Source organism: Piliocolobus tephrosceles, chromosome 17 (assembly GCF_002776525.5).
Source record: "Piliocolobus tephrosceles isolate RC106 chromosome 17, ASM277652v3, whole genome shotgun sequence".
Classification (NCBI taxonomy): domain Eukaryota; kingdom Metazoa; phylum Chordata; class Mammalia; order Primates; family Cercopithecidae; genus Piliocolobus; species Piliocolobus tephrosceles.
This window is the reverse complement of record NC_045450.1, coordinates 2,061,094-2,084,226: the sequence shown is the minus strand read 5'-3', so window position 1 is coordinate 2,084,226 and position 23,133 is coordinate 2,061,094. Positions and strand designations below refer to the sequence as shown.

The window sequence follows — 23,133 nt, the reverse complement described above, 5'->3', positions numbered from 1 at the left end:
TCATAAAAGGGTTGTCTGGAGAACAGCATTTGGCTGAGAACTGATAAGGCAGGTACTTCCGTTAGTATTATAAGTCAGGTAATACAATTTGACTAATCATACACATGCCTAATTTTTTTTTAATAATTTAAAGAACAATCTTCAGGCCACATTGGCCACAGTGTAATAAAATCAAAGTTAAGAAACAACAGGTCACCTGTAAAACCCTCAGCATGTGGCATTTTCAAAGCATTTCTCCAGGTGGTCCTTGGTCTAAAGGCATCAGCGCTGAAGATTATAAAACCACATCATCGGCCACTGTCGGGGCAGCACGGGGCCTCAGATGATGGGGTGGGGCAGGGACACAGCCAGAAGAGGGTAGCCGCCCTCCAGTTGGCTTTCATTAGCAGAGAAGAAGAGATGGAAAACAGCTGAATCAACCAACTCCAGGCACTGGAAATGATAAACCCCTTTCTCCCAGAAAAAGCAAGCAACCTACAGAAGGCAAAAATTAATGAGCTCGAGTATATTTTAAAATTCTGATAGATAAAACCAGCTCTTTGAAAAGACCCACGAAGGGGATGATCTATGGCGGTTCTGGCAATGGGGAGTGGGGAAAAGGAGGAAACAAGTATTAAGCCCCAGGCGGAGAATGGACGCAGGCCTGCTAGGGGGTGGCAAGGCCACCGCACAGACTATGCCCTGTGGCTGGCAGTGGGAGGGTGGAGGGGAGGAGCGCGTGAATCACACCCTCGTCCGCGGGGTGCTGGGAGCAAGTCCCTGAATGCCCGCTGGGCTCAGCTGCCCCCTGCAGAACGGATGGTGGTGAAACCGCCCTCTTCAGCCACCACAGGGCCACACAGGAAGCTCCACACTCACTGTCACTGCCACTAATCCACAGGAACAAAGAGCGATGCCACCAAACATCCGGCACCCATACAGTCTAACATAAAAACAATTAAAAAGCGACACCAAAGACTCTAGATTAAAGCCACCCAAGCAGATTTAGGACTGGAAGTATGAATTACAGCAACAAAACCGTTCCTCAGTAGCTGAGAATCCTGCATAGTAAAGAGATAACCATGGCTTTGAAACAGCAATGGGTAACAACGTGATGGGAGAAATTCAAAACCAACAAAATGTTAATGTTCACGTGAATGAGACAAAACGGCCTTTAAAATCTGTTTTCTCGGTGGGCGTGGTGGCTCATGACTGTAATCCCCTGGAGCACTTTGGGAGGTCAAGACAGGAGGACGGTTTGAGCCTTGGAGTTCGAGACCAGCCAGGACAACATAGCAAGACCCTGTCTCTATAAAAATGAAAATAAAAAAATGTGTGGTGGTTCATGCCTGTGGTCCTAGCTACTTGGGAGGCTGAGGTGGGAGGATCACTTGAGTCAGGGGAGGTCGAAGTTGCAGTGAGCTGTGATTGTGCCACTGCAGTCCAGCTTGGACAACAGAGCAAGGCCTTGTCTCAGAAAAAAAATTATACATATATAATTTTTATTTATATATACATCCTTTTCTTCTAGGTTCAACTTAATAATTTCCATCAGATATCAGTAAATGGAAAAAAGGCAATGAAATGTATCTAATATGGCCGTTTGAGTAAAGCAAACATTTACCCCTAAATCCTGTGTGTGCATCTGCATATGTGTCTATGTGTGTGCATGTGTGCATGTGTTTGCACATGATCTACCTATGTATCTGTGTGCGCATGTGTGCACGTGTTTGCATATGATCTGCATACGTGTGCATGTGTTTGCGTGATCTGCATACATGTGTCTCTGTGTTTGCATATGATCTACATATGTGCCTGTGTGCGTGTGCACATGTTTGCATATGATCTGCATACATGTCTGTGTGTGCATCTGTGCTGTTTGCATATCATCTGCATATGCGTGTGTGCACGTGTTTGTATATGAGCTGGATACGTGTCTGTGCGTATGGATGCTTGTGTTTGCATATGATCTGCAAATGTGTGCACGTGCGTGCATGTGTTTGTATATGATCTGCATACGTGGGTCTGTGTGTGCACGTGTTTGCATATGATCTGCATACGTGTCTGTGCATATGAGTGCTTGCATATGATCTGCATAGTTGTGTGTGCATGCATGCACGTGTTTGCATATAACCTACATAGTGCACACGTGTGTGCTGTTTGCATATGATCTGCATACCTGTGTGCACATGTGTGCACGTGTTCGTATATGATCCTCATACGTGGGTTTCTGTGTGCATATGTGCACGTGTTTGCATGACTGGCATACATGTCTGTGCACGTGTGCATGTTTGCAAATGATATACATACGTGGGTGTGCACGTGTGCACATTTGCATATGATCTGCATACGTCTATGTGCATGTTTGCATATGATCTGCATACGTGTGTGTGTGCATGTGTGCACGTGTTTGCATACGTGTGTCTGTGCATGTGTGCACGTGTGTTTGCATATGTCTGCGGTTGGGTACAAATCTGAGTTGGCATGAAGATAAGGACGGACAGAACCAGGAGGTTAACACAGGGTGGATGAAAATTAGATGAAAAAAGACTACACTAAAAACAAGTGCCCACCAAAGTTGTGCACGCACACGTGTGAAGAAGGTGGAACCTGGCACCACAGCACACACCCTAAGGGGCCCTGGCGTCCACCCAGAGGCTTCCTCTTCTCCTTCACTGTGCTGGCTACATGTAGGACCCCAGGGAGCCTGCAGGTCACGGCCAGGATGCCAGTTGCTCCTCGGGTCCCCATTTGCCACCTCTCCTCTCCCCCAGTCCTCTCTGGGCAGCACTCCGGCCCTAAGGCGGTGTCCCAGTAGCCCAAGAAGACAGCCTGGTAAGTAGTGACAGAGAAGCCACCAGGCGAGAACACCACTCCTGGAGCCAAGAAAGACCCAAGACCCCAGTGGAGCACTGGAGGTCCAGAAGGGCTACTGCCTCCAGGCGGAGACGCAGGCCCAGAGGCCTCCAGAGATGGAGTGGAGTCTGAGGGCAGCCTCTCCTTCTCTCATGGCCAACCAGGGGCCACTCGTGGTGAGGACGCAGCAGAAGCCGTTCAAGAGCCCTTTCTCATCTGGGAAACGGCCCGTGGAAATGGTTCACGGCTAGCTCATGTCACGCAGGGGGCTCTAAAAGTCACCCATAGTCCTTCCTATGACGACACAACCAGACACTGAGACCAGAGACACGCAGGACCACAGTCACGCCAGCCCCAGGTGACGGGGAAGGGCTCTGCCTCCCGGGACCACGGTCACTCCAGCCTCAGGTGACAGGGAAGGGCTCTGCCTCCCAGGTCCACGGTCACTCCAGCCCCATGTGACGGGGAAGGGCTCTGCCTCCCAGGCCCACGGTCACTCCAGCCCCATGTGACGGGGAAGGGCTCTGCCTCCCGGGACCACGGTCACTCCAGCCCTAGGTGACGGGGAAGGGCTCTGCCTCCCGGTTTGAGGGAACCCTCTGGAACCACACTCTACAGGACACTTCTCCCCCAGGGAGGGGCTGTGCAATTAAATCAACGCAGGAGCGCGGCGGAAAGGACCCAGAGAGGGGCTGGCTCAGCCACTGGTTGCAGCCTGGCAGCTGGGCCAGTTCCCGGCAGAGGCCATCAAGGCTGCCTCTGATTAGGGAATAATTTAATTAAAAGAAACTGCGTTCCTGACCCTGGGAGCTGGGAAGGGGAGGGAAGGGCCATCAGCTAAAGGGGCAGGAGGGCTCTGCATGGCGGGGACTGGGGCTGCTTGGTGGAGCCTGGCACAGCCCAGGAGGCTCAGAGCTCACCCAGCAATGGCTTCCTGCAGGCAGGCTCTGCTCCAGCACTAAGAGGGCTTAATAAAAACTTCCAGTTGGGCCAGTAAACCCCTCATTACACTGTTTTTAAAGCATGAATTTAAGAGCAGCAAGGGTGAAGGGTCACACGGAGCATTTAATTCACAACGGCTGGCGAGCGGTGCTGCCGCAATGGAAAACACCCTAGGCCGGTGTCTGGGGCCCCGCACACGCCCGGTGACACTCGGCCTGCGTGGGGACCGCCTAGAAAACAGACCTGAGAGGTGGAGAAGTTTCCCTCTTGGCAAGAGCACAGCAGCAAAACCCAGGAGGGCCAGTGCACTGGGACAGCCTCCTAATGTAGTGACAAACAACTGAGTTCCAGCACAACCTGCAACGAGCCCCAGGGCGCCGCCCCGCACAGGCACCCGACGCGGGGACAGCCCACCTGTCCCGCCTCCGTGGCTCACACAGGAGCACCTGTTGCCGCTGAGATTCGTTCCTCACACCCGCTACGTGGACGTCCCCCAGCGGCCTCCACGTGTTTTCAGCTTAACCACAGTCCAATCCCAATGAGACCCAGGCCGCCTGTGTGTCTGTGCGGACACCTGGCCCAGCAGAGAGGAAGGCCCCAGACCAGCTGGCACTGGCCTTGCAGAAGATGAGGATAAACCAATCATTCATCAACGAAGCTTCTTACTCCAAGGACCCCAAAATCCCTCAGGCCCTGACCTGTCCAACACTCACCTGGATGGGACTGTAGTAAGAAACAGAACCCACTTCCTACAAAGGAATATTCTGGGAAGGTGGAGACTTCCAGAACCCTTCCCTGGATCCCAGGACCCTCACTCCTCTGCACATCCCCAGCTGACACCCTCACTTCACCCTGAGGCAGCAGGGGGGCAAGGCGTCCAGCTCCTCCCCTCAGGCAGTCACCATCAACCGCCTCGTCCCCTGCACGAGCCCATCCCCAGTCCCCACAAGCCCACCCCACGCCCCCACGTGCCCACCCCACGCCGCAAGTGCCCATCCTCACGCCCCACGAATTCACCCCATATCCCCAGGGGACCCAGTGGTGCAAGATGGGGTAGGATCACATGGAGGCAGACACCTACAGACACCCAAGTCCATCAGGCTAAAATCACAAATAAATTACAAAACCATCTGGGGGGCCTAAAACACTCCAAAGGCCTTGGGAACCTGTTGGTCTTCCTCTGGGACTCTATCTGGGCACAAGCACCCTGCAAAATGGCCCGGGAGCTGAGCCGGAGGAAGCCCTGCCCTGCCGCAGCCCCTGTGGCCTCTGCCCCCTCCTCACACAAGGCTGCCCCCTGGTTCCAGGACCCCTCACCATGAGTCTCTCCTTCCCCTGGTCACATCCCAGCGGCCAGTGGGGTCACAATGCTGTCCCATCACGCGCCCATGCGTGAAAGCCCGGCCATCCCTCCCGGCTGTCCAGGCCTGGGAGGGGCCAGAAAGTGTCTCCAGAAGCACTGGGGACCGGCCCTGGTCTCAGTCCCAGAACAGAAGCTGCGACCTTTGCTGTTTCAAACTCACCAAATTGCAGACGGGAGCCCCTTCCTAGAGCCTGCTCTCTTTACAGAACCAGGCGCTAGGCATGGTGCCCCATGTGGGATGGGGACTGTGCGGGGGGACGGGGACCACGCTGGAGGACGGGCCCCACACTCGGGGGATGCGGTCAAGCTGGGGGGACAGGCCCACACACTGGGGGACGGTGCATTGCCAGCAAAAGAGGCCTGGTCCTGGAGGGAAAGCAGCCGCCCCACGGAGCCCCACCACCCACTGCTGCGGGTCCTCTCGGGTTCCTGCATCCCTTCCAATACACAAGGGCGGCTGGAGGCTCCAGAGACTCCCAGAACCAGGCTCACTGAATATCAAAAGGTGCACTCGCTGCAGGCGGCAGGAAGCGGCCGCGCTTGGGGCTGCGGAATTCATTACCGTCAGGCTCCTTCTTTGAAGTGAATGTTACCAAACTCAGCAGCCCTCAAAGCTCAGCTCTATCTAAACTCCAGCAGAAACACGGACGGCAGAATGGGGTTTAACAAATATTGTGGTTTTCCTGTGTCCTGGAAAGCGCGGCCCCGACGAACGTGGCTTCCTCCTGCCCAGCAGTCGCGTCCGTCTGAACGGGGCGCAGGGCCCTGGGACACAAAACCCAGGACAGCAGCAGGCGAGCTCACCGGAGGTGCTCTTACAACAATAGAGAGATGCGAACAGAGACCCAAAGACCAGCCTGGGCAGCACAGTGGGACCCCATCTTGACAAAAAGTTTAAACATTAGCTGGCCAAGGCAGTGCGCCTGTAGTCCCAGCTAATCAGGAGTCTGAGGCAGGAGGATGGCCTGAGCCCGGGAGGTCAAGGAGCTGAGATTGTGCCACTGCACTCCAGCCTGGGCGACAGAGCAAGACCCTGACTTGAAAAGAAAAGAAACGTAAACGTTCTGTGGATGGTGTGGTCACCCTAAGAAAAAGGAGGACACTAGCGGAGGGGGATGTGCGGACTCCGCAGCCGGCGGCCATTTCACTAAGAGCGGCTGCGTGTATTTCAGGCCGGCCCTGCTCACGCCCACAGCATCACGAGAGCATGTCCCGGGGAGCCCACATCCAGCCGTGAGCCCTCAGAAGACAGGGTTTGCTGCTGGTGAAATGTTAGGATCTTTGACTGGCAGCTTCTGCAGACTGTGCTGGGTTGAGAATGGTCTGGGGCCAGGCACAGTGGCTCATGCCTGTAATCCCAGCACTTTGGGAGGCCGAGGCGGGCGGATCACCTGAGGTCAGGAGATGGAGGCCATCCTGGCCAACACTGTGAAACCCCGTCTCTACTAAAAATACAAAAATTAGCCGGGCCTGGGGGTGGGCGCCTGTAATCCCAGCTACTTGGGAGGCTGAGGCAGATAATTGTTTGAACCTGGGGGGTGGAGATTGCAGTGAGTCAAGATTGCCGCCACTGCATTCCAGCCTGGGCAACACAGCGAGACTCAGTCTCAAAAAAAAAAAAAAAGGCCTGGGACCGCCCAGCGGGGAAGCCACAGCTATATGCAGAGCATGTGAGGTACAGCCAACGCAACCAAGGACTAGAACTTTTATTTCATTTAGCTTCAATTGTAAAAACACATGTGCCAGTGGCCGGGCTAGGTGGGTGCCCTGGAAGCCTGGACCACCTGGAGCCAGCTGGCTGCTGCCTGGGGGCGCGTACTGCCGGAGGATGATGCTTTCCAGGCCGCAGGGTCCCGGTAACCGCCCCCACCCCCCACCCCCTACCATGCCCAGAGCCACCTGATCTCCACTAAAGCCCACTGCAAAATGAAGACAAGGATGATCACTGAGATGCACACAGAAGCACACGTGGCTCGGATGAGATGAGGAGCACAGGCACAAACTGCCTTCTCCCAGGCCGCCCTGAACCAGGCCACAGGAAAGGAGCCTCCCCAGAGGTCTCAGATCAGGAGGCCTGACCTTCCAGTGCCTTTGGTTTAGCTGTTCTGAGGCCCAACACCCGGCGTCATACCTCAGTAACTGGCAGCTCTATGTTCTCCAAGATCAGGGAAGGGAAGAGAGTTCAAAGACGCATGGCCGCTCGGACGACAGGGAGAGCTCTGCCGAAGCTACGAGTCTTCTGAATTTCTGAGCGACAGTCCAAAGTGACGTGCTGAGCCGCTGCAGGGTCAGACACAGCGTGAAACTCAGGCTCACGAGGACTCCCAGGCGGAAAACATTAACATTAACGAGTCAGTGATTCGCTTCTGAGTCCCTACAACTACCACCTGCTACTAAAGAAGCCGTTAGACTGTGTGACGCACACCTGAGAACACCCAGGGAGACGCGGGCGCAGAAGACGGACTTCCGTCGGCTGGGAGCGCAAGCACGGCCCCTGACGGCGGCCACACAGGCTCACGTCCCACCCCCCATGCAGACCCCATTGCTTTTGCTTCAGCAAGTGGTTGGGGACACAGGAGGGTGGCTCCAGAGTTACCCGGCCCCTGGATGGCCTCTGCCGCTCCAGCACTGCCTCTGGGAGTCCACTTCCCCAGGCGCTTCCCCCACACCCTACTTAGAGAGGCTGTGTTCCCCAGGAGGCCTCACGGGCAAAGGCACGGGGAGGGTGGGCTCCAGGCCTTCTCATCCTCAGCAATGGGTCCTGTGGCCTTGGTGCTAAGACAGGGCAGCACTCGCAGGCCCATCCCTCACAAGGAACACACATACATGGGCTGCTGCTCCCTGAGCCTGAGCCTGCCCCTGCCTTCGCGTGGCCCCAGCGGTGCTGGCTGTGTGCACTGGCCTCACAGGACTCGGTTTCGCGATCACTGCTCAGGATTCACAGCATCAGACAGCAGGGACTTCTCCCGCTAAATTCAGGTGTTAGGACCTAAAGGTTTCGCTCCTCATAAGAACTAGGAAAAAATAATACTGTTGTAATTTACGATTTTAATTTTTTAAATTTTTTTGTGGTGATAGGGTCTTGCTATGTTGCCCAGGCTGGTCTCGAACTCCTGGGCTCAAGTGATCTAGCTTTAGCCCCTAAACTGCTAAGATTATAGGCATGAGCCACTGCTCCCGGCCTGTTGTAATTTTAAATAAATAAAATTTACTAAGAAAAGATTTGTTTATCTAAGCGTTGAAGAGTATAGTTTTCTCTGTGGGCATTTTGGTACTGAATGCATCCTGATGCACTCTGGAGGAGCCCGGGGACTCAGGCCGCCGCATGCGCTGCCTTACGTCTACTCGCTCCCACACTCGTGGGCACTCTGCTCCCTTGATGCAGCCACGCGACTGGTGGGCACAGAACCAGCTGGTTCAGACCAGGTCGTGTCAGATTTGCAAATGGAAAAGTAATTTCTGAAATAATTCATTGCTTTCTTGCTTTAAGAAAAACATGGAAACAATGAACAGATGTAAGCATGCAGAGCCGCACACCGTGACGGTGCACGCCGAGCCAGGCGGCACCCAGCAGCCAGGAAACCCATGAGTGACGGTGGCCAAGGTGGCCTGGTCCTCTGTAATGACAGGTACCTGCCTTTTAAGGTGATTACAATCAGGAATAAGGTTCTTTTATATTTACATTTTAACAGATTGTGATGTTCTTCCTTTCTTTGATTCAAACCAAATTTCCAGCATCTCTGGTGCTCAAAAGGAATGAAAATATGTGAGGAATAAAAGCATGAAGACAGTGACCTCTACTGCAAGGACACAGGCCCTAAGGCCTGAGACTGTGAAAGGGGCAGGCAAAGATCCACGCCCAGACAGGCCACCCCTGCTCTCCCAGGAAGGGGGCCGACAGCCAGAGAGGTCAGGGCAGAGACAGCCCGAGTGAGAGGCCCAGGCCAAGGCCTTTACCAGCAGAGACCGGCCCTTCCATCTGCGCCCTGAGGTCAGGGAGAAAGGCAGGGGTGGGGAGTGGTCATCCTTCCCCAGGTCCTGGAATCAGGTCCACTGATCAAGCCACCGTGTGTCCCATGACATTCTGGAGGCCTCTGGGCCCAATGGAGGGTGCACCCACTATCCTCTGATCCTGTCCTGTCCACTGGGCAGCTGCCCTCTTCCCATCCTCCAGTATTGACTGTGTCGTGTGGGATCGGGAGGACTTCCGATCCCCTCCACCAAACAAAGCACAAGCCAAAGTGCCCACCAGCGTTGGCGCCGTGAGCAACACGAACCTTCTCTGTGCCGAGGTGCACACAGCCTAAGTGTCCACGGGGGATGGGCCCGTGGGTGCTCTGCCTCTGCTCCAGGGCAGCAGTGGGGAGACCACACCCGTGAGACGCCTACGATCACACGCGCGGCCACGCGTCTGTAGGTGCCTGGGACCTGGAAGCCCAGGAGCTCCCACATCCGGGGAGGAGGCACGGATCAGATCACAAGCGCTCACCACTGCCATCCGTGCATACTGGGAAGGCTGACGGCAGAGGCGAAGGAACGGGAGAGGCCAGGAAAAGTGTGTGAAGTACATACCAAACACACAACGCTCAACTCTCGCAGAGCTTTCTCTAAATGCATCTCACTTACCGAAGGAGTACCTGAAAACGAAAGAAGAAACGTGTATTAACACTTCGGCTTGTCTCGACCAAAACCCAGTTTCCCCCGAGTGAAGCCCACCCCGGCGCCAAGGACAGCGTGGGGTCAGGGAAACCCTGCCAGGGGGACCTGCCTGCCGGGCATTAGGGGGACAGGAGCCCCTCCCCATGGCCCGCACACAGGCAGGCCCAGAACAGGCAGCCAACACACATCCCCAGACACACCGACGACGCACCCACTATGTACTGACGGCGCACCCACAGAAATCAAACATGCGTAGTTTGCGGATGAGTGAATTAATACTTATTTTTTTGCAGCATCAATTAAATGCCACCAAAAATGTCATCCTTTGGAATCTGAAAACGTAAGGACATCACCTGACCTAGAGCGCAGATCATTAGAAAACGGATCTTGAATGAAAGGAATTGGTGGGAAAGGCTGGGAAAGGCCGGAATCGCAACCAAAAGGGGCTTCAGTGATGCTGTGACCTGCTTCTCACCCTCAGACAGCGGAGCCGCAGGCAAGCAGCACGCGTGTCTAGAGGACCCGAAATCACAAACGTGAAGCCCCCCCACGTGCACCAAACACACAGCTTCCAACACATCCCACACCTGCCTCCGCCTCTGGCCTCTCTAACCCCACCCCACCTCACAGCAACACCTACCCTTGGGCTCCAGAAGAAATCCGCTCTGCCACTATGGTCCTGCAAGAGGCGGGCAGGACGCACCGATGCCCGTGAGGAGCCCTGCCTCAGGTGCCCAGTGCCATGCCCGACGCAGAAGGCACAGCATGTGGTTCGTGGACATGAAATGTACACAACAGGCCAGTCCACAGACACAGGCCGTAGACTGCCAGGTGTCTTCCGGGGTTGATCAGAATTTTTTGTTTTTGAGACACGGTCTCATTCCATCACCGAGGCTGGAGTGCAGTGGTGCCTAAGCTCACTACTCAACCTCAACCTCCTGGGCTGAAGCAATGCTCCCGCCTCACCCTCCCGGGTTGCTGGGACCGCAGGTCTGCACCATGATGCCCCACTAATTTTTGTATTTTCTATAGAGGTTCTGCCACGTTGCCCTGGCTGGTCTAACTCCTGGACTCAGGCGATCCTCCTGCCTCCGCCTCCCTAAGTGCTGGGATGACAGATGTGAGCTGCCCTGGCCAGAATGTTTTAAACTTGGTGCTGATGGCATCAGAGTCCATGAATATGTACATTGACTTGTACACTTTATATCAGGGATGTCTAATATTTTGGCTTCCGTGGGCCACAGTGGAAGAAGAAAAATTGCCTTGGGTCACACATAAAATATACTAACACTACTGATGGCTGATGAGCTAAAAACAAAACAACTCATAATGTTTTAAGAAAGTTTATGAATTTGCTTTGGGCCGCATTCAAAGCCATCCTGAGCCGTGTGTGGACAAGCTTGCTTTAAATGCAGTTTTACGGTATGTGAATTACATCTCGCTAAAGACATGAAGCAGCAACGTTGCCTAATGCAATCTGTAGGAATGAAAGGCTACAGGCTGTGGGACGGCCCTCAGGGCCCACTGCCCGTCCCAGGGCTCCCTACACCATCCGACCTTTGAATATGCCTGTGATTTTCCCCCTTGACATGACAATAAAAACACAGCGAAGGCCATGACAAACGACATCTGAGCTGTGAGGGAGGTGGATGGGGACAGAGCGCTGGAAGGCTCATTCTTCAACCACATCAGGTGTGTGGCTGCCTCAGCGGCTCTGATGTCTTTTTAAATCATCCCTTACCCGGTAGAGATCCACACTATTTATAGGTAAAAGAGGATTAAGTCTGGATTTGCTTTTCACTCCAGAGGAAGGAGGCTGGGAGGGAGAGAGGGCACCCCGTGGACTGAGGAAGGAGGCTGAGGAAGGAGGCTGGAAGGGGGGCACCCCATGGGTTGAGGAAGGAGGCTGGAAGGGAGAGAGGGCACCCCGTGGACTGAGGAAGGAGGCTGGGAGGGACAGAGCGCACCCCATGGGCTGCAGGATGCACTCCTTGCCCCCGTTTCCATGACCAAAACCTTCCAAGCAGCCGCTGTACATACTGGCTAATGCTAGAAATAAATTTACCCCCAAAATGTTCCCAATACATAACCTTAGTTGAACAGAGAAAGGAAAAGGAGCTGATTTTTAAAATCCATACAGAATAAAAGCTTTGCTCTTTTATTAGCCAGGTGTGGTAACGCACGCCTGTAGTCCCAGTAACTTTGGGGCCGAGGCTGGAAGATGGCTTAAGCCCAGGAGTTCCAGGCTGCAGTGAGCCAAGACCGTGCTGCTATTGCAGTCCAGCCTGGGCGACAGGGCAAGAGACCCGATCTAAAAAGATGCAGCCTCACGCTTTTATCAGAAGGGACCAAGGCCTGGAAGAGTTTCAGTGACTCAGTGCCACCAAAATACAAGTGTTGAGCGGAGAAGGGGTGAGCCCAGATACAGCTGCCTTCACGTCGGCTGAGGGTGTTTCAAAACGCATTCTTCTGTCACTTCACCTGCTTTGAATTTTGAATTTCAAGGCTGCCTGATAAAAGATTCTTTAAATAGCAGGTTTTAGCTAAGGTAATGACATGAAAAACTAAAACGTCTTATTACTTTCATAGCTTTTATCATATTTTCAACAGTTGGGACTTACGTTAGAAGATACTGACTCCATGGACTTCTTTTGGGGTTTGTTCTGCTGTTTTGTTCTTTAAAGAAACTCAAGTCCTTCCTCAGATGGTGGGACGAGATTTTGCTTTTGGATGGTCGGGGTTAACGCGCTCCCTCTGACTGCCTTGTGAGGTCAGGAACCTGCTCCCCCGTGAGCCCCCACACCCGACTGACAGGCCGTTGGGGTCTCTGTGCTAGGGAGGCAGCAAGACCCCGGATGGCCTGCAGATGCTGCACATGGCCCCAGTACAGGCCCTGCCCCCTTGCACTTCACAGGGCACCTGTTTCTACAGGAAGCCTTTGATTAAAAAGCACATTTGGTTCCAGCTATTTATCATCTGTAAAAAGGCCTCATGTAAATATTTGTTAAATTTTATGCTCCCCATTTTGGGGTAGGCTAGTTGTAAATTTGTAAGAAATCTTCCACTTCCTGGCCTAGCACAAAGAACTTGGCTGGAGGCCTATCTAGAAAGTGTGTAGTAGGAACTTAATCACAAACCATGATCTCCTGAACCACGCCCGGGTTCCTGACTTGTGTCTGCAGCTGACCACATCATCAAGACTGAAGTCTTTGTCATGTGGTGAAGGCCAAACGTGTGGATTTATTTACAGAAGTTACCAACAAAATACCACAGGAAAAGAACAGCACCTTTGGGTGAGAACAGCTGGGGGGCTTCCATGTCTACCCGCCCCACAGGAGAGGGGGTGCAGCACCCACCAGACCACTGTGCCTCCCACCCAGTCACCAGAACGGGGTGGCAGCTAGCACTGGCAACGTCGGAATGCTGGGTCCCGTTGTGCAGGGCCATGGCTTGCCTGGCACAGGGAAGTGCTAGACTGAACGGTGGCTTGCAGGGATGGCAAGGACGGCACTGGATGGAGGCTCATGAGGGCGGCGGGGACGGTTGGGACAGTGGCTCGTGGGGACGGCGGGGATGGGGCTGGACGGCGGCTCGCGGGGATGGGGCTGGACGGCGGCTCGCGGGGACGGGGCTGGACGGCAGCTCGCGGGGACAGCGGGAATGGGGCTGGACGGCGGCTCGCGGAGACGGCGGGGACGGGGCTGGATGGCGGCTGGCGGGGACGGGGCTGGACGGCGGCTCGCGGGGATGGCGGGGACGAGGCTGGACCACACATACCAGGTCATCAGCGCCAGTGAGGCAACTGGCTCACTGCAGACACGACGGCTGCCACCCCAATGTTTAAGTTCACACAACAGAGAAAATAAAATGGTAATAACAAGAGGTGTCTTCGCAAACATCTGTTGCCTGTTGCCACTTACTGGAGCTGCCAAGAGGAAGTCCAGGTCCCAGGGCTGTTGGGAGGACCCGGGCTTTGAAGCCAGGCAGCGCAGGGAGCACCCAGTGCGTGCGCGGCTCCCATGGACAGACGGACGGATAGACAGACGAACGGACAGATGGGCGGTGCTCCCATTACTGTGCGAAAACCGACCTCACAGTACATATTCCATTCACTACAGGTGAGCAATCTAAAACAGGATGTAAATAGCCCTTAAAAGTGTAAGGAAAAAGTGCTGGAGGCTGTTTGGATGCAGCACCAAAGGCAGCAGTGAAAATGGGGAAAGGCGGCAGACTGGACTCCACAGAGGAACCCCGTGCAGAAAGCAAAGTCCGTCGCATGCAGAATGGGATGCGGCCGAGGGGTCACACCTTCCACACGCGTTTACCTTCTGCTGGAGGCAAAGGGCCCAGTTCCCGGACAGCAGAGCCTCTTACAGACAGATAAACAACGAACATTCACACCAAAGGGGAACGGCAAAGGCAAAACACAGACCCCCAGAGAAACAAAAAAGAGCAAAACCAAGAAAAATCACTTGGCAGAGAAATGTGTATTTAAATAACATTATTTTCACTTATAAACGCTCTGGTTTTTCGGAAATGGGATGTTCTGAGTAGGGAACAGGACAACAGCACGCTGTCCCCGCCGTGAGCATGCAGCCCTGGGTGCAGGCTGGCAGCATCCGTCCACCAGGCACCACACACACCCTGACCCAGCCGTCCACCTTGGGAGCTCACTCAGTAAGTCACAACCCTGCAAAATATCCCTACGCCACAAAGCTGGCCACTGAGGCGCCACTTCCAGCAGTAGAAAACCAGGAACCACCATCAACGTGCTGGCCAGTGGGCTTGGCGCAATGAGCAAACTCATGTAACAGACCGCCCTGTGGCCACCACACACTCCGCTGAGCAGCGGAAGTCCAGACGGGCGCGTGGCATCTGAGGCCCTGACCGGTGCACTGCTGAGGCTGCCAGCGTCAGGCCTTGACCCTGCTGTCTCTGCGGCGACCCAGACCGCTCTCCATGTGGCCTCTGCCTCTGTCAGGAGCAGTACACGCTGCCCAAAGCTGCTATCAGACAGCATCGGCGAGATGGGAAGATGCTTGCGATTTGATGGGAAGTAAAAAAAAAGTTGTTATTTCCAATACTGTCATAAGGACTCGGTAATGAAAATTGTTTAAGAATTAAGTGAATAGACGGGGAAGAAAACAGGATGTGCCATCTGGGCCCATTTTTGTTACAGAGAAGCCCGAGGCAGTGGGCTAAAAGGAGGTCCCCAGAAAGACATGTCCAAATCTTAATTCCTGAACCCCATCTTATTTGGAAAAGGCGTCTCTGTGGAGGTACTTAAGGATCTTGAGGTGAGGGCCTCCTGGATTATCTGATCACAGGCGTCCTTATCAGAGACAGGTACCAGGAACCGCGAGACAGACCAAAGAGGAGAAGGCAAAGCGGCAGGGACTGGAGTGATGTGCCCACAAGCCGGGGACGCCTGGAGCCCCCAGGGACTGGAAGAGACAAGGAAGGACCCTCCCGTAAAGACTGGGAGGGAACTGGCACTGCCGACACGCTGATTTCGGATGTCTGGCCTCAAGAACTGTGGGAGAGTAGATGTTTCTTATTTGAAGCCTCCCCACGTGGTCACTGTCATGGCTGTGGAATGCTGCCATGCGTCTTCACGGGGCCGTGGGAAGTGGTTTGGACATATCTGCATTCCCGGATGACCGCATCGAAGCACAGGCTCACCCACCGGCGACCAGCATCATGGAGGACAAGGCAGGGGGCGTGGGAGGGTCCTCCCCACAGGCAGCACCCTGCCCGGGACGGCAACCACAGGACACAGCGGGCACACCCCAAAGAGGAACACCGTTGATTGAAAGGGATGCATAACTTTAAAATATCAGTGTCATAAAAGATGGACGTCCCAGAGGAGACCGGACAACTAAACCCAGCGCTTAACCCTACTCTGGAAAGTAAATGCTACGAAGATTATTCTTAGGTCAGATGACAAACTGGAAAATGAGCGAGAGATGCAGTCACAGAACGTCAACCACATTAAACTTACTGCAGCTGATCCCTGCAGGAATGAAAAGAACACTCTTCTTAGGAAACACACCCGGAAGTATTTCAGGGTAAAGGGGTTCATCAACAATGTCAAAGTGGCTGATAGTATTGTTCTGATCTTCTATGTCCTCATTGTTTTTGTTGTTTAGTTGTTATTTCTTTTTTTTTTTTTTTTTTGAGACGGAGTCTCGCTCTGTCCACCAGGCTGGAGTGCGGTGGCGCGATCTCGGCTCACTGCAAGCTCCGCCTCCTGGGTTTACGCCATTCTCCTGCCTCAGCCTCCCTAGTAGCTGGGACTACAGGCGCCCGCCACCGCGCCCAGCTAATTTTTTGTATTTTTAGTAGAGACGGGGTTTCACCGTGGTCTCGATCTCCTGACCTTGTGATCCGCCCACCTCGGCCTCCCAAAGTGCTGGGATGACAGGCGTGAGCCACTGCACCCGGCCTAGTTGTTATTTCAATTATTGAAAGTGACTGATGTTAAAATCTCCAAACAGAACTGTGAATTTGTATATTTCTTCCTTGACTTCTGCAATTTTTGCTTCATATATTGTGAGCTCCAGTATGTGATTCCTTTACGTCTTTGTGATCAATTAACTCTTTTATTACCACAAAATGTCTCCGTACACCTCCGGTAACACTCCGTGTCTTGAACTTAACTTTGTCTGAAGTTAATACAACCACTCTAGCTTTCCAGTGTATTTATGTAGTCTATCCTTCTTTAACTTTATCCTTCCTCTTTCAACTAATTCGTACCTTTATATTTAAAGCATATCTCCTGAAAACTGCATATACTTAGGCTGGGCACGGTGGCTCACGCCTGTCATCCCAGCACTTTGGGAGGCCGAGGCGGGCGGATCACAAGGTCAGGAGATCGAGACCATGGTGAAACCCCGTCTCTACTAAAAATACAAAAAATTAGCCGGGTGCGGTGGCGGGCGCCTGTAGTCCCAGCTACTCGGGAGGCTGAGGCAGGAGAATGGCGTGAACCCGGGAGGCGGAGCTTGCAGTGAGCTGAGATCGCACCACTGCACTCCAGCCTGGGCGACACAGTGAGACTCCATCTCAAAAAAAAAAAAAAAAACCTGCATATACTTGATACTTGATTTTTTCAAATTGATTTTTTTTTTTTTTTTTTTGAGACAGAGTCTCACTCTATCTCCCAGGCTCGAGTGCAGTGGCACAATCTGAGCTCACTGCAACCTCTGTCTCCTGGGTTCAAGTGATTCTCCCTGCCTCAGCCTCCCGAGTAGCTGGGATTACAGGCACAAGCCACTATGCCCGGGTAATTTTTGTATTTTTAGTAGAGACGAGGTTTCACCATGTTGGCCAAGTTGGTCTTGAACTCCTGATGACCTCAGGTGATCCACTCACCTTGGCCTCCCAAAGTGCTGGGATTACAGGAGTGAGCCACCGTGCCTGGCCTGACTCTAAATCTCTGTCTTTTAAATGGAAGATTTAGTCACTTACATTTAATGTAACCATTGATACGGCTGATTGGTTAGTTTTTTGTTTTCAGAGTCTCATCTGGCTTTTCGTCCGTTCCTCTGTTCCTGCCTTCTTACTGTAAGCAAATATGTCTAATACTCCATTTCAGTCACTCCACGGGCTCCTCAGCTCCATATCTTCACACTACTTTGAGTGATTGCCCGAGGGCTAACAATAGGCATTCTCGCCTGCTCACAACAGACCTGGGGTTAATATTTTCCGCTTCACGTAGACTTTAGAGAGCCAGTGACGTTACAGATTCAGGAAGGATCCCCTCCCTCCTTTGTGCCAATGTCGTGTATATTACAGTTTTTGCCTTAGTTGTGTCTATAATAAATTAAGAAAAACAGAAATAGAGAACTTTTCATATTTACCTACCTTTACCATTTCCAGTGGATTTTACTCCTTTCTATAGATGAGTTTCTGCCTAGCAATAATTCCTTCAGCCTGAAGATATTCCTTTAACATTTCCTGGCCGGGCGTGGTGGCTCAAGCCTGTAATCCCAGCACTTTGGGAGGCCGAGACGGGTGGATCACGAGGTCAGGAGATCGAGACCATCCTGGTCTACACGGTGAAACCCCGTCTCTACTAAAAATACCAAAAACTAGCTGGGCGAGGTGGCGGGCGCCTGTAGTCCCAGCTACTCGGGAGGCTGAGGCAGGAGAATGGCGTGAACCCGGGAGGCGGAGCTTGTAGTGAGCCGAGATCGCGCCACTGCACTCCAGCCTGGGCGACAGAGCGAGACTCCGTCTCAAAAAAAATAAAAATAAAAAAAATAAATAAATAAAAAAAACATTTCCTATGATGTGCCTGCTGGCAAAGCTTTCTCAGTTTTCAGTTATCTGAAAATGTCTTTATTTTGCTTTCGTTTCTGAAGGATATTGTCACTGGACAGAACTCTGGGTTGACAAGCGTTTTTCTTTGGAACTGTAAAGATGCCAGTCCGCCGTCCTCTGATCTCCAGTGGTTACAAGAAACCAGACATATTTGAATCTTTATTCTCTGAGTGTAACGTCTTTTTTTTTCTGGGTGCTATCGAGAGGTTGTCTTTGGTGTTCGGTAGTTTGACCACAATACGCCCAGATAGGGTTTCCTCTTACTTCTACTACTTAGGGTATGCTGAACTTCTTGGATTTATATGTTTACATAGTTCAACTATTATTTCTTTAAACACTTTTTATGCCCCATTCTCTGTGTCCTCTCTCTGTGGGGCTCCAATCATGGTATGTTAGACCACCTGGTGTTATCCCACATGTCACTGACGCTCTGCTCATTTCAATCTTTTTTTGTGTTTGTTCTTTAACTTGGATAATTTCTAAAGATTTCTCTTAAAATTCATTGAGGCTTTCATCTACCATCTCCAACCTGTTATTAAGCCCATGCAACAGATTTTTCAGTACAGATACTGTACTTTTCAGTTCTAAAATGTCCAATTGGCTCTTCTTCAAAGATTCAGAGACTCCGCTAAATTTCCCATGTGTTCGTTCATTAAGACCGACTAGGCTGGACGTGGTAGCTCATGCCTGTAATCCCAGCACTTTGGGAAGCCGAGGCAGGTGGATCACCTGAGGTCAGGAGTTTGAGACCAGCATGGCCAACAATTGTGAAATCCCGTTTCTACTAAAAATACAAAAATTAGCTGGGTGTGGTGGCACACACCTGTAATCCCAGCTGCTTGGGAGGCTGAGGCAGGAAAATCGCTGGAACCCAGCAGGTGGAGGTTGCAGTGAAACAAGATCTCACCACTGCACTCCAGCCTGGGGGACAGAGTGAAACTCTGTCTCAAAAAAAAAAGAAAAAAAGAGGACTACTTCCCTTGAGCCCTTGTGTGTATCCATAATGGCGGCCTCAAACCCTCTTTTCCACTTGTGGTATCTCGGCTATCACAGTCAGTTTCTCGTGACCTTGTTAGTTTCCTGTATAGGGATCCCATTTTCCTGTTTCTTTCCCTGTGTAGTAGTTTCTGATGCTAGCTATTAGGAAAGATCATAACATCACTGAGAGGTTAATTTTGTCTGCTTCCTTTGGAGAGTGATTGAGTCTGTCTGGTAAGCAGCTGAGCCACTGGAAGACGAACTTGGTCTTTCCAAAAGCTCAATTAGGGTCAGTCTAGAACAGACCTTTTCTAGGGCGAGAGGACCCCTCCTCCTAAGATGTGGCCTTTCTGGGGGCATGGGCTGAGTGCCTAGGGTCTTACGCAAGTCGCCTCCGGACCGGCTGACGGGGAGGCTTGTCTCCCAGCACTGTGGGACCCTCAGACTCACCACTAAGGTCACCACTCCCTACCTGCCGCTTTCCACCAACCCTCAAAGACTCTCACTCTCCATGTTCGTAGCTTAGAACAAACCCAAAAACTTAGGGGAACCCGTGTAGGTTTCTGTGGTGATGTCTCTGTTAGCTCCTTTACTCTGGTGCCTTGCCACACAAACGCAAGCTACCCTCAACTCTGATCCCTGCCTCCTGAGCTGGGAGACACCTTGTGTTCTGCCGGGTGCCCCAGCTGCGGTGTACAAGGTGCTCAGGCAGAAGGCTGGGGCTACCAAGGCCACGGTCTATGTATCTCCTTTCCAGGGACAGCAGTCCTGGGCACCTGTGCCATCTGGTATTTCACTTGCTGACGGTTTCATAGTGCGGAGGCTGGTCCTACACCTGCCACTCCACCATGGACAGGCATGGAAGCCATGAAGACAAATCTCTTATTTTAAAGTATTGTTTCAATGTGAGACATCCTCTCCCTCAAACTGCCCCTGCCAGTGTGCCCCACTATCCCAGTCCACAGGACCACAGCCACCCCGCGTGGGCAAGGGCCAGATGGCAGTTGTGTTCCCCACGTCCGCCGCTGGCCTCCTTGCTGCCTGCTCAAGTCTCGCCCTGTCTACGGCCCCAGCGTCCTGAACGCCCCATCTCTTCTCAAGTGTCATCCCTGCCCCTTTAGTGCGCCGTGATGATGATGGGATGTACTCTTTGGAGTCAAAGAAATACATATCTCTTGTTAGGCTAAAAAAAAATAGGGGGTTGGGCACCATGGCTCACGCCTGTAATCCCAGCACTTCGGGAGGCCGAGCCAGGTGGATCACTGGAGGTCAGGAGTTCGAGACCAGCCTGACCAACATGGTGAAGCCCCGTCTCTACTAAAAGTACAAAAATTGGCCAGGTGGGGTGCAGGTGCCTATCTATAATCCCAGCTACTTGGGAGGCTGAGGTGGGAGAATCGCTTCAATCCAGGAAATGGAGGCTGCAGTGACCTGAGTTCATACAACTGCACTCAAGCTTGGGCGACAAGAGCGAGACTCCGTTTCAAAAAAAAAAAAAAAAAAAACCCAGAAAATATTTGGCTGGGCCTGGTGGCTCATGCCTGTAATCCTAGCACTTTGGGAGGCTGAGTCAGGAGTATTAAACTTTGAGCCCAGGAGTTCAAGATCAGCCTGGGCAACATAGTGAGACATCCATCTCTACAAAAAATAAAAATATTAGCCAGGTGTGGTGCTGGGCACCTGCAGTCCCAGCTATTTGGGAAGCTGCACGGGGAGCATTGCTTGAGCCTGGGACGTCGAGGCTGCCGTGTGCTGAGACTGCCAGCAGACACACACAGGCTCCCACATGAGAGACGCTCACCCACCTGCCGGGCTCTGGAGACTAATCCCCGTCTAGCCAGCAAGGTAACTCTGTTGTTTCAGAGGTCAGCTCACAGGCAGGAACCGAGCGCTACGCAGGAGTCAGATACCGCAGACAAAGACACCCAGCACACAGCAACAGGGTCTGGCTTTTCCCACACCATTTGGAAGCAGGACACGACCATGACCCAACTGACAGAGGAGACGCCCAGGGTGGGCTCTCTCAGTGCCTGGCCTTGTGTGGCAACCGCCACCCCTCCCACCACGGGGTCCCTGAACCTTGTGAAATGAAGAGGACGTCACTTTTACCATCAAATATGTCTACGCCTTGTCAAAACCCTTCCCACGTGCTAACACAGAGACACTGGCTGCAGCCCAGCTAGGGAGGGAGCCACCCACCCAGTCGGGGCTACACAGGGGCAGGTGGTGGAAAAGGTATTACAGGTACTTGTGGAACGTCCTTACTTCGCAGTCCTGGAGTACAAACATGTGTTAATCATCAGTGAGAAATGGAGCACCGAAGGCGGTGTCCCTGGGCGCTGGCGGCCTCCCAGCGTCCCCTCCAGCCCTGGCGCTGCTCTCAGCACTCTTTGAAATGGAGCCGCCATCCCTCCTGCCCAGGAAGGAAGCTCCAAGGGCAGATCCCTCCACAGGAAGGAGGACCCCTGAGGTGTCCCGACTTTGGTCCAAGTTCCTGGAGAGAATCTTTCCTTCCTTGTGGGGCCAAGACAGTGGGGAAGGGATGGCGGTGCTGCCGTACTGAAGAGCAGCAAAGCAGCCCGCAGGGCCACTGCCAAAGCCAAGTGCAGACGACAGAGTGAGAGCCAACGTTTTGGAAAAGCTGAAGCGACTTCAGACACTGCAGCAGACGCTGTGCTCAGGGCTCCGGCGTCCTGCAAGGCCGAGTGGCTTTTATGTAACGGGAAGGCCAGCTCTGAGCAGAGTCAGAGTCCCTCTCTAAAATCACTTAGAATTTTATGTAACAGTTATTAACCTGTGGTGCTCTGTCATAAATGTTGCCAAACCCCTAGATGTTTAAATTTCTAGACCAAGAAGACAGACCCCCAAAGTACCAAAACAAAAACGTGCAAGTCCACGCTGCCACAAGCCACGCTCAGGCCAACGATAAATGGGGAGCAGAGAGAAGCCTCCTGTGCAGGCGGGCTCGCGACTCCTGCAGCCCCCCAGAGGCGGGTGGAACCTCACTCCTCCAGTGAAGCCTGCACAGTGACGTCCTCACCAAGAGCGCGGGGGTGAAGGGGGAAAAAGCCGCTTCACCGTCCAGACGCCCTACAAGTACAGCCCCCACCAGGCCACCCTCGCAGAGACGGCTCAGGCGAATGTCATGTGTAGGGGACGTGCATCACAGGGCCTGAGGCTTCAGGGGCAAACCACAAACAGCCATATGCACTGCACGTGGCCCCAGCCCTGCGTACTCCCGCGAGAGCGCCTGACCCCAGCACACCACTTCAGCCTGTGCTGACAGCTCATGGGCCCTCGGCAAAGTCAGGCCTGAGTGCTGTGGAGGGGCCCCGAGGCGGAGCCACGTCGTGGGTGCCCAAGGCGTCCCCAGGCCTCCTGCCCTGCCCTGGTGACACTGTTTGACCTGCTTATTGAATGAGGTGACACACTCAAGTGTAGCTGAGATCTGAGGAAACACCAGCAACTGGACCTGGCAGCGGTGCCCAGCGGCCAGCACAGCCACACAGTGGGGACCCTCCCTACAGGTGCCCCGATGCCAGCTGCAGCCCTCCCTGCATGAGCCTGCAGGGCCTGGGCTGTGCCGCCAAGCCCAGATCACAGCGACCCGAGCCTCCCACTGGGGAACACCAGAGCCACAGGAGCTGGGCTGGAGGCAGAGCATTCAGGCTCCCGGAAGCACAGCCGGCCCCAGACACTCCAACCTCAGCTCAGCCGTGGTGACCAGGATGGAAAACACAGGCCCCAACGCCCAAGGCTGAGCCCTGCCTGTGCCAGCTCACCATCGCAGGCTTCCATCCTGGGACAGGGTCCTGGTTCCGACCACTCACCCCTGAGCTGGCCGCCTCCTGTCTCCCGCCCACAAAAGACACGAGCCGTCCTCAGTCTCCAGGAAAAGCCCGGCTGTCCCATCGAGAGTGGCACCAAGCTGGGCACGCAGGAGCCAGCGCACCCCCCGCTTCCTACATGTCCACACAGACACCTGCCCCAAACCAGCCTCTGACACGTCCACACAGACACGGACCCCAAAC

General features: G+C 53.4%; 1 protein-coding gene across 3 annotated transcripts in view; it reads right to left on the bottom strand.

Annotated features, from left to right (window-relative positions):
- LMF1 (lipase maturation factor 1) overlaps positions 1 to 23,133 on the bottom strand; it is a 100,461-nt gene that overhangs the window by 62,135 nt on the left and 15,193 nt on the right. For all 3 annotated transcript variants that reach the window (XR_002725681.1, XM_023189139.1, XM_023189140.1), the window contains exon 3: positions 9,767 to 9,777. Coding sequence is in view for 2 of the 3 variants with exons in the window: in XM_023189139.1 (XP_023044907.1) it covers positions 9,767 to 9,777 (11 nt within the window). In the remaining variant the exon portion in view is untranslated. The remainder of the gene's footprint in view (positions 1 to 9,766; positions 9,778 to 23,133) is intronic.